This window comes from Anomalospiza imberbis, chromosome 3, assembly GCF_031753505.1.
Source record: "Anomalospiza imberbis isolate Cuckoo-Finch-1a 21T00152 chromosome 3, ASM3175350v1, whole genome shotgun sequence".
Taxonomy (NCBI): Eukaryota; Metazoa; Chordata; class Aves; order Passeriformes; family Viduidae; genus Anomalospiza; species Anomalospiza imberbis.
Window position 1 is genome coordinate 33,389,628 of NC_089683.1, and position 16,700 is coordinate 33,406,327.

Sequence of the window (16,700 nt, forward strand, 5' to 3'; positions counted from 1 at the left end):
ACATGTTTGTTCAGAGAGCTTTGTGACTGATGTTACAGTGGGTGTGTAGGGACTTAGTTGAAAAATTAAGGTATGGAGGATGTTAATGAGAAAGAAGATTTTCTGTCTGTAAAATTAATGTAGGCTTTTGAGTCTTGTCATTTTCCTCTAATGGACTTCTCTTTCTTCCTATGAGTCCTCTAAATATTTGTCTGTGATATTTTGTTCAGAGTTGTTGATATATTTGAAATTACAGCTGAAAAGAAACTGTAGGTGGGATAGTCTTTAAAAGACAGGGTATCTGTCCTTATTCAGGTGGCCTGAAGCTAATAATGCTTTGTTTAAACAAGCAAACAAAAAAAAAAAAAAAATCAAACTAAAATAATGACAAAAGTCCCACTCCCACTCCATTCCAACTACCAAAAATTTATTACCTTCTCTGAGTGTTCTTGACAAGGTTTATTTCTTGTCTTAGTTACATTTGTCTTCAGGTATATGTCTGCATATTTTGTTTATAGCTTCTCCTTTTTCTTTATCATCCCATCAGATAGTTTTACTGAAAGAAACACTCCCATATTCCCCATACCCTTATCAATAAATGGGACTGGGCAGGTTTGGTTCTTGTAACTGCAGCCCTCAGCCTTTGTGGTAAGGTTTGTGTCCCTGTGTGTTCTTCCCCATGGCTTTTCTCTCTTCCTGTTATCCCCTTTTAGGTTGTAAAGATCCTTGTCTAGACACCCTTCGAGGAGCAGATGTTCTTTCATGTAACCATACAAGTGTTTATCAGAAATATTGTGTATGCTAATTTTCCTTCAATTATATTAGTAGGGAGCAAAGAAATGTAAACCTTTCTGAGTAAAAATCTAGAGTTCACTATGAAGTACAGTGCAAAGAGAGAATTCTGTTGCTATTTAACTTAGGAGATCTTAATGTTATTGAAGGTGCTGTAGTGACATCCCCCTAAATGTCAGAGATACGAAGAAAATATCTGAATTAAAAAAGAAAAAGGAGGCTTTGATTTATAAAAAGTGTTAACAGCCTGTGCAGTGTCAAGAGAACATAATGGTTATGAATAAAAGGAGAAGATGAGTCACCTTGACATTATCAGGTTTCGACATCTTGTGGAGAACCTACTCTGATGTTTTTTGACCTTTTCAGTTTCATTTAATTGTACTATATATGACATTGGTGGTGTAGAAATAAATACAACTTGCATCAGTGGTTGTTATAGAGACAAGGCAGGTAGGATGAGAAAACGTATTTTCTTTCTGCTGTTCAGACTGCTCCTTTAGAAAATGCAACAGATGTTGTAACCTCTTAAAATTCTTATGGCCCTTTTCCACTGATAATTACTACTTTTTGTTAATTGCTGTATTTGAAATCTGTGTTTGAAACATTTGATTTCAAATACTTTATTTCTTTAGTAATAGATGAACAGACTGCTTTGTATGTAAACATTGTTATCCTGGATTAGATAATTATTATGAAAGAATATTAATAGAATAATTCCATATGCTGTTTTTCATCTATATTAGTTGGGAAAGGAGTTTTTGCAAAAGCAATCAAGAAAAATCCTTCCAAATTGGACTTTCCTATAAATTTTTGACAAGCTGAATTTTCCATTTTGAATTGTCAGGTATGATAGATGAGCTCATTTAATGGACATTTTGTTGCAGAACGGTTCAGCTATAGTAAGAAATTAGTTAATTTGTGTAATTGTGTGTAATATTTCATTTCCCTAAGTGGATAAAACCAGAGAAAAAGATTTTATTTCTGTATCATGTACACCTTCCAGTTCTTCCTCTGGTTCATCCCACTCCCTTCAAAACCTTCTCATTCATGTCAGTATCCTGGGTTTCCACTCGAATGTCCTGTGGTACCTTTTTAAGTTTCTTGTTCTCCAGGTTTCATGTAGGTGATCATTTCATGACAAAAGCAGTCATGCAATGCCAATTAGTGTAGTTGTGGGTTTCATTATCTTTCAGGATCTCTTTCTGTTGCCTGAGGGTTGTACAATGTGTGAAATCCATAGAAACCTGGTCTGCCATTAATGTGCAGTGAGCAGCTGCTGGATGTGCATTTCTTTCCCTTTCTTTCCCAGCCCTATATTTTCCTTGCCACTTGCTATTTGAAGAAATTATTACAGAGCAGGATGCTTGGGCTAGGTGATCTCCAGAGGTCACTTCCTACCTCAGCCATTCTGTGATTCTGTGATATTTATAGATCATTATCAGCAAGAAAAAAGAAAATTGTCTGCCAGGATTGAAAATTATTTGCTACTTCATTTTTTGAAGTCACATTTGGCGCTTGTAAGCCAGGAAAAAACCTAGGTAATTCTACTTTTGTTGTATCTACCATAACAGTGAAGGAAAAATACTAACCACTTCACTATTGGTATCACTCAGGGAGATTCTTTATTGTTACTTCAAGAAGCAATTTTGTTCAGCAGGAACTCAATAAGTATTTTATGAGCCATGAAATAAGTTAAAAAGGCAGAGTATTTTCTTTATAAATTGTTTCTGTGTATTTAGAATATTTCTTTTTTTCTATTTATCACTAGAATATGTTTCAAATATTATTTCACTTGCTGGTGCATAGACAAGTTCATCTTTAGATCAAAACCAGTATTTCTTCTAAAATATGACATATGGATGTCTTTAATCATAGTTTTAGTCATTAAACCAGTATATGCAATATACAGTGCATTGGAGCACTGATTCAAAACTAGCACTAGTAAATGAGTCTTGACTGGACCTACGTTAAATGTCTTAGGAGAAGACAAAATGCCCAATTCTTGCCTTCTCTCTCGAATTGTGGTGTATCTTTGGTTACTAGGTAACATTTTTTAAAGGAAAAAATATTTAGACTTATTTAAAACTGCTATAATCAGAAGTTCTGGCTTTCTTCTATAATCAGAAGTTCTTTCTTCTATAATTAGAAATTTCTTGCCTACATAGGCATTCCCTATGTAGGTTCTGAAAACTTTTTACCTTAATTTAAACATAAAACTGCACAGCACCTGATTTGGAGCATCAGGAGGATGCTAGCACAGATGCTCCTTCTTGTCTGAGTATTAAAGTATAATTTCAAGACTCTTCTGATGATTACTAGAATAATTAAGGAGTCTGATCAATTAGTGGTTACTTGAGATTTTTTATCAGCTGTAGCAGTGTCCATTTCCAAATCTGATGCTGATATTTTGACTTGAGGTACACCAGAACTTATTACTGTCCTTTGCATGTGTATATATGCATAATCTTGTTGTGATATGTAACATAAATTAAACTCTACACTGAACATATTTGTAACAGTCTAATTAAAAAGAATTTGAATTGAACCTTTGAAATGAATGCTAATACTCAGTTATTTTGGTCTACTGCTAATAAAATCACACAATTGTTAGGGATGGAAGGGACCTCTGCAGATCATCCAGTCCAACCCCTCTGCCAAGGCACAGTTACCTAGAGCAGGTGACACAGGAACACATTCAGGTGGGTTTTTAATTTCTCCAGAGAGGGAGACCCCACAGCCTCCCTGGGCAGCCTGTTCAGTGCTCTGCCACCCTCAACATAAAGTTCTTCCTCATATTGAGGTGAAGCTTTTTCTGGTTTTGTTGAGGGTCATTGCTCCTCATCCTGTGTCTGGGCACCAGTAACATACTCAGTGTAATTTTAGTCGATTATTTTAGATGGCTTTAAGAGTGAAGAAAAATTTTAATGTATGTTTTTATGGGATATTATTGACTAATAACGGAATCTAATACTTATTGTCCCCTCTTTCTATTTTTTCAGTGGAACAAGTTCCTGTAGAACCCTACAACATTCCACTGTCTCAAGCTGAGGTGCTGCAGACGGGCAATGATGTGACAATGGTTGCTTGGGGCACTCAGGTCAGTAACTCTCTTACAAGCTATTTGTCACCCAGCAAAGCCTGGCTTAGGGGTTAGCTGATGTTTGCATTCAAGCTCAAGTGCCAGACATTAAAATGTGTGTGTCTTCCATCACTGTATGCTGGGATGAATGTTTGCCAGTGTTGATATTTCTATGAAACCTACTTTTTGTTGTGTAAGTTTTTACTAATTTTTGGTTGAAGATAACTCTGGAAGTATAGAAGAGGTACCTGTGCATCAGGCTAATGATTTTTCTATGATTATGAAAATGATAGATTTAAGAATGGGGCAGTGAGATGTAACTCTGAGGAAGACAATGGGAAAGAAAAGTTCAAAATGGTATGCTGAAATAAAAGTATAGATCTTCACTGCATGACTTAAAGAAGTGTAACCTTGGGGTCCCTTTGTACAGAAAGTTAAAAATCCATGGAATCTTTAATACAAGTAGGGATTGGTATAGTTTTGATTCTAACAGTTAAATTTCAAAGCTCTTCAGGAACATAATTGGCAACCTCACCCACCAAATTAAGATCTGCAAATATTGAAAAAGCTGTTAAGAAAATGCATCTTTGTAGTCCAGTATTACAGAAAAGACATTTGAGTCTAGTTTGGACTAATCAGAAATTACTATTTTCTTGGCCTAATTGTATCTGAGAAGCTTTTAGAGGAGAGGGTCTTACAACTTTTGTAACAACGAGTATTGAACTGATCTCTGGATTTGTGCTTTTTGTTGTTATTGGGGCCTGTGTAGGATTTATTAATGCCCTCTGACCTTCAGGCAACTGACACTGCCTGACCATGTCCAGGTTGCTAAAATCTGTTGCCTTCAAGATGTCCTTGTCCAGATTGATTACTGGGGATGGTCCTTGGCTTCAGCGTCTTAACTTTGCCTAGAAGCTGCTTGATGGAGGTCATCTGCCACAGTCCAAACCTGTATTGTGAAATTCTAACAATAAAGAGAGCACCAGAGTTTATCATACTGAGAAATTCTTTTACCCATGTATCTCATGAACAAATGCTTCTTGCTGAGATATTTGTGGAGTTGTAGCAGTTCTTATTTTCCATGTTGGAGCATTTGCTTGCAAATACTTGTTTTAGGGAAGGCAATGCTCGAAACACATTTTGCTGAAAACTGTATTAAAATTTAATGTCAGGATACTGTTTTGAATGTATATAGTATTACTTTCTTTTCTGTTCTTAGCAAATACACCTTATGTAAAGAATGGGTATAGATGTGGATTGTTTTGTATCTATTGTGACTCAGTACTACTAAATAGATTTCTTGACTGGTGGATAGGGAACAATCCGTATTCCAGTTCAGTGATAGCCTCCTGCTAGAGGGGAATTCTTTTTTGTTTTAGTAGAATGTTAATTGTAGTAATCAGATAATGCAGCATTTGTAATGTTGGTGTTAAATTGTGTGTTGGAAGAGCAGTAATAATGAATGGTTGTAGTGTCGTGCTACTGCTATATGCTTTGATTGTGGGGATCAGGACTGGATATTTACAGGTAGTAGTAATTACTTTTTCTCCTAGCTGTTTGTAAGATTATGCTTTGGAGATGATCATGTGGCTATGTTTCAGTAAGTTAGAGTAAGAGTAGTTACTGGCCTAGAACTGTTTCTTGGCGTTTTGGTTAAGATCAGATGTAGTGCACTGTCGTATTTCTGAATGTACTTAAGGCTTCTTGCAGGATTGCATGGGACTGCTACATTAAAATACATTACTCTGATGTATTTGGGTATTAGCTTAGTTACAGTCCTAACAAAAAATTTCTAAAACTCATTCAAACTGATTACAAAAAAAAAAAAAAAAAAAAAAAAAAAAAAAAGAAAAGTGAGGACTGATACTATTCATTGAAAGACACTTCTCTAGAAAGCAAATTTTGTTCTCAGTGATTCTTCAGTGAATTTAGTTTTTGAAATGGTGCTAAAATACTGGGAATAATTAGGTACTAAATACTAAATGGTTATTAGTGAATAGAAATGTCTCTGCTCAACATAAAGGTCATATATTAAATTACTGCTTGTATTCCATATGTGTAATTTAGAGCAATTTGCATAATTTAGATTATTTGGTGATCATACATTGCTTTTTCAGGTACATGTGATCAAAGAGGTGGCAGCAATGGCTCAAGAAAAGCTTGGTGTGTCCTGTGAAGTTATTGATCTGAGAACCATCTTACCATGGGATACAGAGACTGTTTGCAAGGTAAGGAAATTATGCATATTAATTTAAAAACAACCCAGGTTGTTTTAAAAAGACCTACATTTTTTGCTTTGTATTGTATATATTGTTTGGTATTTTTTGTTCTGTATCATAAATGCAGAGTACATGCACATTACATGGACCAGACATTTGCTTTAGCATTGAAAGAGAATTATGTTTCAGGGCTCAAAATAATGTCAGAATACATGTTCTTTACTTTCAAGCAGAGGGTATGATTTAATCAGACTTCTGCCTGAAAATTGCCTTTCCACAATTTCTGAGTCTTTGTCTTTCTGACATCCTTGCTGTCTTTGGCAAAATCTTAATTTTTTTTTCTTGCTGTTTTACATTAAGATCTTCATCTAGTTGTGGGTCTGCAATAATGTGCCTTATTGTTGTTTATCTGTATTTTTAGAAATAAATGTTTTGATTTAAGGTCTGTGAATTCTTGAGTTGGGGAGAAAAAGCAGCATTTACTCTTCTCAGACTACCTAGTTTGAAATTCCTGGGTATTCACAAAAGCACAAAGAAGTGCTTTTCTTCTTTGTGGAAATCTTTGATGTCACTAACAGAACACTTACTGCTTCACCTAGAGCTGAGAGTTTCCTTAATCTGGCAAATCTACAGTCCTGCAGGACCATGGCTAACAACTCCTTGGGTCCTAATTCAGCCTGGGTTTACTCCCTCATTTTATGCTCCTGAACAAATTACTCAGAAGATTGAGAGATGTCTGCAGCTTTCTTAACTCAGGCCTAGTAACTGTAGTGTACTGAGTTAACCACAGGGATGAGAACAGCCATGGGCTTGAAAAAAGGTGTGTGATTTCATCAAATACTTCATCTGCCTGCAGTTTCTAATTTAAGGCAATATGGTGTCGTGTACAGCTAACTCAGATTGTACAGATGTTTAAATAGGGCAGATCAGGCACATACTGGACTCTATATACTTGGAATATCTTAATTGTGTAGACAAGTCTTTTGTCATTCTGTGTTTGCCTAGTAAGGGCCTTGCTTCTGCTCAGGTAACATATAAAAACATTAAGTACAATAAAGGGAAAGATGGGCCATTGGTCTGCTACTCTATGGCAAAGCTTGTATTTCTCCTCAGTTTTATTTATCTGAGGGACTGCCAGTGGGATGGGATGGAATAGATTATGGGAGGAAAGATCCATGTTGTGCATTTGCTATTGGCAGCGATCTGCTGTCTGGTTGTGGATGTGTTACAAATTGTGTACTTATATGTGTGGCTATGAGTTGCCTCATATAAATTTGATCTTTTTGTTTGAAGTGTATTTCTTGTCACTTGGATGTACTTTCTAGCCGTAAACAATGAAATGTGTTGAGTTACTGTCATCAGTATGAAGTGAAATTTTGGACATAATAAATCCTATACAATCTCTTCTGGACAACTAAAATATTTTTTTTTAGGTAAATCTTTTTCCTTCTTTGAAGATTGAGCTGTCATTCTTTGAAAATAAAGTATCTCTTTGAAAGAGCAGTTAAGTGTGTTTTGTTGTGTTGGACCTGCACTGAAATGCCATGAGGAAAAAATGTAGCTGTGCCCTGGAAGTGCAGAGCTTTAGTTGTACAATATTTTGCAAATATCTTCTTTAAATTTGGATATTCCATGAAGATTTTTAGCTCATGTTCTGTCCTGAACATATTTTGATTAATAAAATTATTATAGAGTGGTTTGGGTCCAAAAGGACTTTAAAGATCATGTAGTTTCAATTCTCCTGCCATAGACAGGGACATCTTCTATTAGATCAGGTTGCTCAGAATCCCATCCAGGCTGTCCTTGAACACTTTCAGGGCTGGGGGATCCACAACTTCTCTGGGCAGTTTGTTCAGTGCCTCACTGCCCTTGCAATGAATGTTGTTTTTTTTATTATTTTTCCTAATATCTAATATATTTTTTCTAATATCTTATATCTAATAACCCTTCTCTCAGTTTGAAGCGCTTCCCCCTTGTTCTGTCACTACATGCTCTTGTAGAAAGTCTCTCTATCTTTATTGAAGGCTCCTTTCAGGTACAGGAAGGCTGCAATTAGGTCACCCCAAAACCTTCTCTTTTCCAGGCTGAACAATCCCAATTCTTAGTAGTATTTCCTTGTAGGAGAGGTTCTCCATCTCTCTAAAAGATGGAATACATGAACCTGTTGCTTTAAATCTTTTAGTAAGTTTATTATTAAGAATTAAGAGAATAATTTCAAAAAAAGTATAGTGCCTGTTGGCTAGGCAGTTCAGCTGTTTATTATAATAAATACAAAACAGTAAATGTTTTTAGTTAGCACTGCTGTTATGTTAGTTTGGCTGTATGCTGGCTGGTCTGATGGGAGAAATGTTAAATTCTCGTCTTCTTTAGATATTGTCTGTTTTGCTCAGCTGAAAATAATTAGTGGTTTGCATTTGTGCATTAGTTGGTTGTATTATGTAACACTGAAACTTTTTAAATTTAATTTGCATCTTGGACAGCTTTTAAGGTAATTGCTAGTGTAAACAGATGGATGGAACTACAGCTCTAGCTGCTTGCTCTAGTCTCATCCGAAGAGGAACTGCTTGTGGCCGCTGTTGCAGTTGACAGTGGCTTACAGCGTCAGTTTGGGTAATGTGACTTGTTATTCCCTTCCTGAGATGCCAGTGTCAAGGTCCAAAAGATCAGTACAAAAGTTGGCCATTCCAGAGAAAGTCCTCAGCTGTCCATTGGTCTGCTTATGTTCTCTCTGTGGGCTCTTAAATGATAATGGAATTACTTTTACTCCAGTCCAACTCATAAGCAAATTATCAGCTGCTACAGGTCTGACTATTTGCCTGTGACTTTTACTTGTGTCAGCACTCATAAACATCATGCCAGCTTTTTGTTTTTCCTTGTCACGTGTGTGTTTGAAATGCATCCATTGTCTCTGTGTCCTGTTGGATGCAGATGATGTTGCACATAATATGCTGTAACCTTATTACTCTTCTGCTGGTGCTGGAATGCATGGTCCATGGCTGATGGGAGTCTGCATGGTGGTAGAGACCAGGACTTTGGGTTTTGCTGTAAAAACACATCCCTCAGTTTCACTGCTGGGAGTGGTGTCCTTTGTGATCAGTAAAGGCTGTCATTTTAGTCTTAGCTGGAAATACATGCAACTTTAATTTGACAGCTGTGGTGTAGCCATGAGGAGAGATGGGCTGAAATTGTTAGTGCTTTGGAGATGAGCACTAATATGTAAATTTTCACTGGAAATCTAACTCCTTGGTCTGCTTTCTGTACCTTTTTTTATACAGAAAATTATGTCATGAAAATTCATATTTTCTAGAACTATGAGGAGCTGTGCTTCACAACTACCAGCAGAGGCCTCTTCTAGTCAAGTGAAGTGTCTGCTTTGACTTTGCATTGCTCCTATGAGCATGTTTGTGAATAAATACCTCTGAGAGAAACATAAATAAATAATGAAACCTAAAGAGTGAATACAGTGAGCATAAATAAAAATTGCTGCTTAATTTTACTGATATTTTCTTTGCATTTTTAAGATTTTGAGATTCTTCTCAGTTTTGAAATAGGTTAGCATTTGTCATCTGCATGGGGAGATGAGGTTGCACCTGCTTGGAGCAGACTACCATGGTCTTTGAATGGATCCCACCAGTAATTGAAACTTTTATTGTTACAATTCCTGGAATGGGTCAACATGCACACAGGGGCTAGATTTTTCTTTTGTTGAGCTTCAGATGTCTAAGAAGGAGAAATTAAGGTTGACTTAGTTACAGGAGCTCATAGAACTATTCTAGAGAAAGGATATTTCCACAACTGCATAAGCAGTCTCATTTTTTCTTGAGATAAATGGGCCTCTAGAAATGTCATGGTTTAAAAGTTTGGTCTTTAAAAAAAAAAAAAAAGGGAAACTGTAATTTTCCTAGAGTAAAGTTAGGTGAGAAAAATTGAACTCTAATTTTGTAGCTGAGAAATGACACCTGCTGCTGACATAAAGGACATAAGTAGTTTAAAAAAACATATCTGACATTTTTACTAGGATAAAAGCAAAGAATCTGTGTTTTATATACGTTTCCATACATTAAAATGCATGCTGATCTGTAATCTTTCTAAGGTCTTTCACAAGAAAAATGGGGTAGATAGTACAGATTGTACATGCACAGACTCCCAGTATACTGCTTCTGAACGAGACATGAAGCAAAAGCAAACATGTGCTTTTTCCTTGCAGGATTGAAAGTAAACCCAACATCAACTCCCAGTATGTAGCTGTATAAATCAGCTTAAAAAGTTTTGTTGTTATGTTTCAGAAAAGTGACACAAGCTTGTTTAAAGAGTATATGCTGCCTTAGCTGCTTCCTTAGGAAGTGTAACAGCAAAGGCTGTCTTTAGATTACTGAGCATCTTGTCCATGTATACATTTTCAAAGCACAATGTCATTGTGGTCAGTGAGAAATTTGTTAGGCCTCTTGTTTACTTTGACAATCTTCACTGATTTCTGACTAAAGCTTTTGTTTTATTCACTAGGACTGGAGTATAAGTGGTACAGCAGTTATAACTCAGAGATGAGCAAGCTGTCCATAGCATTGTTTTTTTTTTTTTTTTTTTTGAGGGAGAGAATGCTTTCCCTGTGCTTATTCTAACATCAGCATCCTATATCTGTGTGTTTTATTCATGTGTGAGTGGGCTGGCATCAGGACTGATTTTTTTTCCTTTATACCTTCACCTGTAAACATGAATGAACGAAATTATTGTGTTTCTCAACATACCCTGCTGATAAAGAAGCCTCTGCCTTGAATGCCCTGCTGACTCCCCAGTTGTTGCAAGTGCATGCAGACATCTGCATTTAGTGCAGCCACAGCAAAGATGTCAGTACCTAATCCAGTCAGATACCACTTTTCCACTACTTGATTGATTTGCTGTGTTACTATTGAAAGACTAAGCTGCCATGAAGGACACTGCTCAGAAAACTGAAACATGAGTGATATATGAAATATCTCTAAAACTGGTTATTTATAAGCCACAGAACTGTTTAAAACTACTTTTTCTCCCTTTCAGAAATGAAGTTTTAAAACAGAAGTTTTATTTCCTTTACTATACTTAACAGATTTGCTTGGATACTTTGAATAGATTAGGCTGTGTGGACTTTCCTATGTATGAACTGCTGGGTGATGTGGTATTGATTAAAAAGCCCATGGCACACTTCCCAGTGCTTCATTGGTCACATTCAGGGTAATATTCTGTAGTTGTAGTGGCTTTTATACTGAAAAATATGTGTTGCTGGAAGTAGGAAATCTAGCTTAGGATTAAGTACTCTTAAAGGATTGAGCAAGTTAGTGTATTTTTTCACCCTGAATTGAGGCAAGAATGTTAATTTAAATGTTGAACCAATTAGTATCAATCTGCCATTTTAACTGCAAGTGAAAATTTGCAAATGCACATTTTTATACTTTTGAATTATTTAGAAGGCAAATATTTGCCATGCAGAGTGATACCTAATTAGTCATCTTAACTGTCTCTGTATGGTTATTACCTTCATGCAAAGAAATGTTGAGAATAGTAATTCAGAATTTGCTTTAGGGCACTATGCTACAGTCAAGTGAAGAAGGCATGTATGTAGTTCTGGGCACTCTGTGTTACTTTGCTCCTCTTCAGGAAGGATTCTGCAGACCCCTCATGGAGGTCAGCAAAAATACTTGTCAGGCTGCAAACACATCTGCTACTCATTGGAAAGAGCAAATCTGAGCAAAAGAAATACGGAGTTCCACAGAGGGAACCAGTGGGTAATACAGATTGGGCAAACTCAGTGCCTGTTTTCCATCGAGGCTCTTGACAGGAGCCTTTGTTTCCAGCATGTATTGAAGCATTATCTTTATGCATAAGTGCCATTATTGTCAGATGTCATCAGTGAATAATTTTCAGTAGTACATCTTTCATGTCCTATGCTTAATAGGCAGCATGTCCTAGCAGACCTATAGGTCTACTAGCTTGTTCCATTCCTTTAAGTTTACTTCATCTATTTGGACTGTGAATAAAAGGAAAATCAAGATCAGCAACACTGATGTGGGTTTTTTATGCATTAACTACACTCACCAGGCATTGAACTGTACAATTGTAGCACAGGTATCCTGGGATCAGATTTATGTTTCTTGGCTATCTGTTCTTGATCTTTTGCCATTTTACATGTTGCTCCTTGGATTTCTTATTAAATGGATCTTGTACCTATAAAATATGATTAAAGTTGTACTGCTTGCATGATGACAGTTAATTTTGTCACTGTTTCCATAAGAAACTTGTGTCTTTTGGTCTTGTAGTTTCAAGTTGCTAGAGCGTGCTGTGGATTGTTGCTTGGCTTCCAGAAGCAGAACAGTGGAGCCATTATTGGAGGCAGACATTTTAAAGTTATGAGAATATATACATAACCATTTTAGAAACTAGTTATTGATGGAGGCAGACATTTTAAAGTTATGAGAATATATACATAATCATTTTAGAAACTAGTTATTGATATCTTTGTTCTTTTGTATTTTAAGAAAACTTTGAAACCTTTTTTTTGTTCCTATGCATGTTGTTTTTTCAGGGAAGTACCTCAGTGCCAAGGTGTTTGTCTATATATAATTCTGTTTTCTCCTTTCTCCCTCCCAATATAATAATAGTTCTCAGTCTTTTTGCCTATGTATTGACAAGTGATACTTGAGAAAGAATCTGATTAGAAAAAACCATAGGTAGAGAAAAGGTATTTGTGTGTAGTTTCTGTTAACATAAAGTATGGTGCTGATGATACTGTCCATCAGTTCTTCATCAAACCTTTTCCCTTTTGCTCACATTATGTATTAAACCCTTCAGATTTAAAGGCACTTATGCAAATAAATGGGTAGTGGTACATAGTCTATGGTTAGAAACTATTTTATGGCTCCAGTATGTGCATTTATTTTTTTTCCTTGCAAGTGGTGCTGATTGAATTCTAATGGAAGTTGGGATGACGTTCCATGATGGTAATCATATATGAATCATTCTTCCATAGATATAATTATTGCTCCCCTACAGCATTGCCTCTCTTTAAATGTCTGTAGCTATTTATCCTGCCATTATCACTTAGCTGAGCCAGCTGCTCTTTTAAACTACGTTTTTTAAGATTGACATGTTGTAGATTCTTTCTATTTGTGCTTTATTAACCTTTACCCCATGAGAATGTAGTTGTAAGTATTTCTACAATAATTTTGTACTTCTAAAGATAATGTTGAAATTCATCATGCCAAGATTTAATCTACTTTTTACTGAATTATTGTCTAACAATATGCATTTATTTATAGCACGGTGCATCGTATTTAGCCTCTTGTAAGTATATTTATGTCCACAGTGAAGGCAATCTGAAATGCTTGTAATAAAAGCATAGACTACAGACATTTCCAAAGGTAAATATTGTTGGAATTTTTTTTATAGGAAGGCTTTGTTTTTCTTTAAGATATATATACTCGGGTATTTTCCAAAAGTCTTAGAGCTATACCTACTATTGCACTTAGTTTTTGTTACACTGCAACCTCCTCTGAAACTACTAATGTGGAACTGGACAAATAATTTCCTATCCCTCTCATCTTTGTTTTGTGTTGAAGAGTCTGTACTTGAAGATTGCTTTCATTTTTTGTCTGCCACACAACAGTGTTCAGCACAATCAATTTGTGATTGGGTTTCTTCGAAATAAGCTCAGTCTATTCTAGAATAACTTTTTCTGTCAAGCTATTATGGAGTACTCCTAAAATCTCCCAAGTCACTTGAAATTCTTTTAGACTGTTTGACTCTGCTCCTTGCAGTCTGGTGGGCTGAACTAGTGCATGAAATCCTGAATATCTGATTACCTTATTGACTCCTTATGATAGAACAGTTACTTTCATGTTGTATGTATTATATCTTCTTGTTATAAAATTTTTGATAGCTCTGAGATACATTAAGAACTTTACCATATTGAAATATTTGAAATTCTGGTTATATGTTAATGAGTCCTTTACTGCTATTTTTATCATATGGAGGTTGAACTAATCTGAAAACCTTTCAATTTGCTTACTTTTTCTATGTATGTAATTTGCACTATACTGAAATTTATGATATTTCACTTAATAATATGATAGAATAGGACAGAATTTGCTTGGGCTTCGTGGACATTTTACTTTTGCACGTGGATATAGAAAACCAAAAAATTGCTGTTTTCTAATGTCACAAAAAATGTCCTAGAATGCAATGCATGTATTTAATTACTGCATTATATGGTTATATAGTGGTTTAACATGGAAAAAAAACAGGTTGGCATTTTTTTCTCTCCAGAAACAAATTAGACTAATTTTGTTTTCTTAGCTTTTTTGTTTGCAAAATATGCTTTTGATATGTAAAGCTGTTACTGCAGAAATAGTTTCATTTGATGTGCAGTTTTGAGAATCCTAAACTTTGTATGTTTCAAAGTTCTTGAGGACTTTAACATAAAAGGAAATTATAAAACAAAATAATTAATTATATTTTTCTGTGGTACTACATTTTAGCAGTGTACTTTAGCAACTTTTCCCCCTTATCTGTGATTTCTGTTCAATTATTATATAGAACTAACCCTACAGAACTGAGGAGCTACCTGTTGTGCAGAGTATTCAGATAACACATGACAGAACTTCAAGGGACAGATCTTAACTTTTACTCTTAGTCTCTTGTGCTTGAAATTTTGCTCCCAGCTAAATTACATTTAGATTTTTTGTGTTTGTATGCTGGATATAGCAAGTGATTAGTGGTGCTGTGACACCATGTGGCTTCATCTCTTGGAAGATGCTTATCTATTTTACCTTTAATATCAGCCCTTTAAGATCTCTGGAGATCTTTGTGCCTGTTTTTTCCTGGCATCTGAGCATATTCTGTTTTCTGTGCTTAAAAAGACAAAAAGCTTTGCTATTATTTAACTTGATTCTTCTAGGCAAAAAGGGAAAAAAAGGGAAAAGAAGTATCTGATTAGAGAGGTTGTCTTTTCCAGACACAAAGAGGAGGAGGAATGACTGTTGCAACATTTACTACTGCTCTTGTTGCTCTCTTCTTTGGGTACCCTTTTGGTACACAGAGATGTGTTACAATAATTTCTAGCCTTTCTACTTGAAGTTCAAACTAGCTAAAATGAGGAGCCAAATGAAAGGAAGTGCTTTGAACTGTGGCATGCGTACCTCATTGTTACTTTGAGAAGAATGGAAAAAATCAGGCCTTAAAAATTGGTTGGAAATGCAGGATGGACCAGTGACATCTGGGAAAAAGCAGGAGATTCCATTGGCAGTGCTAGAATGTTGTCATATGCTTGATTCATGTCCTATTCTTCTGCCTGTGACTTGACTAAGAAGTACCACCATCTCTGTAGTTCTGGAAGTGGTGTGATTTTACTTACTGCATAATGAGTCTCACTACAGCGCCAGATTGCTGGGAAATTGGGTATTCTCTGCTTTTTGTGAATATTAGTACAAAATAAATTTCCTGTACTGTCTTGACACTGCTCTTACCTTCTTACCTACTTTTCTACTCGTGTGATTATTTTGCAAATGCTTTTGCCATTAATCAACCTAGTAGCTTGTGAGCTGGTTTTATATAGTTATTTTGCCAATTTATTTAATTTAAAATGAGAAAGATTTTATTAATAAAATTATAAAAAGTCTTTAGGGGGAGCTAATTCAGACTGATTTTTCATCTCATTAATGAGAGAATATGAAGAAGAACATATAAGAAAAGCAGTCAGAAGTTAAATTAATGAAGTACTGGAAGTTCTTAATCTGAAGCAATTTAAAATAACCACATTTAACATAAGAATAATTGTCAGTATTTTTTCAAATAGTGTGGTGTGAGGGGAATTGCTCATTCAGCCTACTGAGGAAGCTGTCAGCATAATGAATGATTACTATGATATAAGTTTGAGATTATGCAATTAATTTGTTTTTTCCATTCGATTCAAATGTGAGGTATTTATTAACTTGCTTAAGCAGTATTCTGTTTAAACTGTAGTTGCATTACTTGGATCAGCAGTGAAGTGTGCTGTAAGTTGGAACTGTGCTTTGGTTTGTGTCTTGTAGCTTAAGACTTGCAAAAGTTTACAGAGAATTCTAATCAAACTTTCCAGATGAGAAAAGAGGATGTGGTAATTTAATACCACTTGGTTACTGTATAATGCTTGTGCTATAAATGAGCATTCTGATTTCTCTGTCCAGGTGAATACCCCCATATTGCCAGTCTTAATAAGTTCCTTGATCTGCAAATGACAAAACTGTAAAATCACTCTTTTGGCATGTGGTCAACACATTACCAATAAGTACTAATCTATACTATATTTTCACATCTGGCACTTGTGCATTTACTGACATGCTACCTAGACTTTGAAATTTACAACAGTGCTGTGTTTGGAAAGTTACAGATTTCTTAAGGAAGAAGGACATACATGGCTTTGCTGCAAAAGGGGAATCAGTTTTGAGTTTAAAGAGCAAGTGGCATCTATTTTTCATTTGCCATTAAACTGGTACGTTACTTTAGTATTAATGGGAAAAGTTGATTTATTAAAACTTGTTCAAAGTTCTAAAACATTTCTCTTAAAAATTTCAAATTTTAAATTAAATTTAGAAGATGTGTGTTTCCTATCTGCTTTTTCTTAC

The 16,700-nt window shown here is 35.5% G+C and overlaps 1 protein-coding gene and 1 long non-coding RNA gene across 3 annotated transcripts in view; one reads left to right on the plus strand and one right to left on the minus strand.

Moving 5' to 3' along the window:
- The window catches only part of BCKDHB (branched chain keto acid dehydrogenase E1 subunit beta), a 110,514-nt gene that overhangs the window by 29,851 nt on the left and 63,963 nt on the right, over window positions 1-16,700 (plus strand). For both annotated transcript variants that reach the window (XM_068183917.1, XM_068183915.1), the window contains exons 7-8: window positions 3,771-3,868; window positions 5,968-6,078. In XM_068183917.1, the coding sequence (XP_068040018.1) occupies window positions 3,771-3,868; window positions 5,968-6,078 (209 nt within the window). The remainder of the gene's footprint in view (window positions 1-3,770; window positions 3,869-5,967; window positions 6,079-16,700) is intronic.
- LOC137470485 (uncharacterized) lies at window positions 3,892-6,078 on the minus strand. The gene is made up of 2 exons (XR_010997091.1): window positions 5,955-6,078; window positions 3,892-4,029 (listed from the first exon to the last, which is right to left on the minus strand). It is a non-coding gene; the product is annotated as an uncharacterized lncRNA (long non-coding RNA).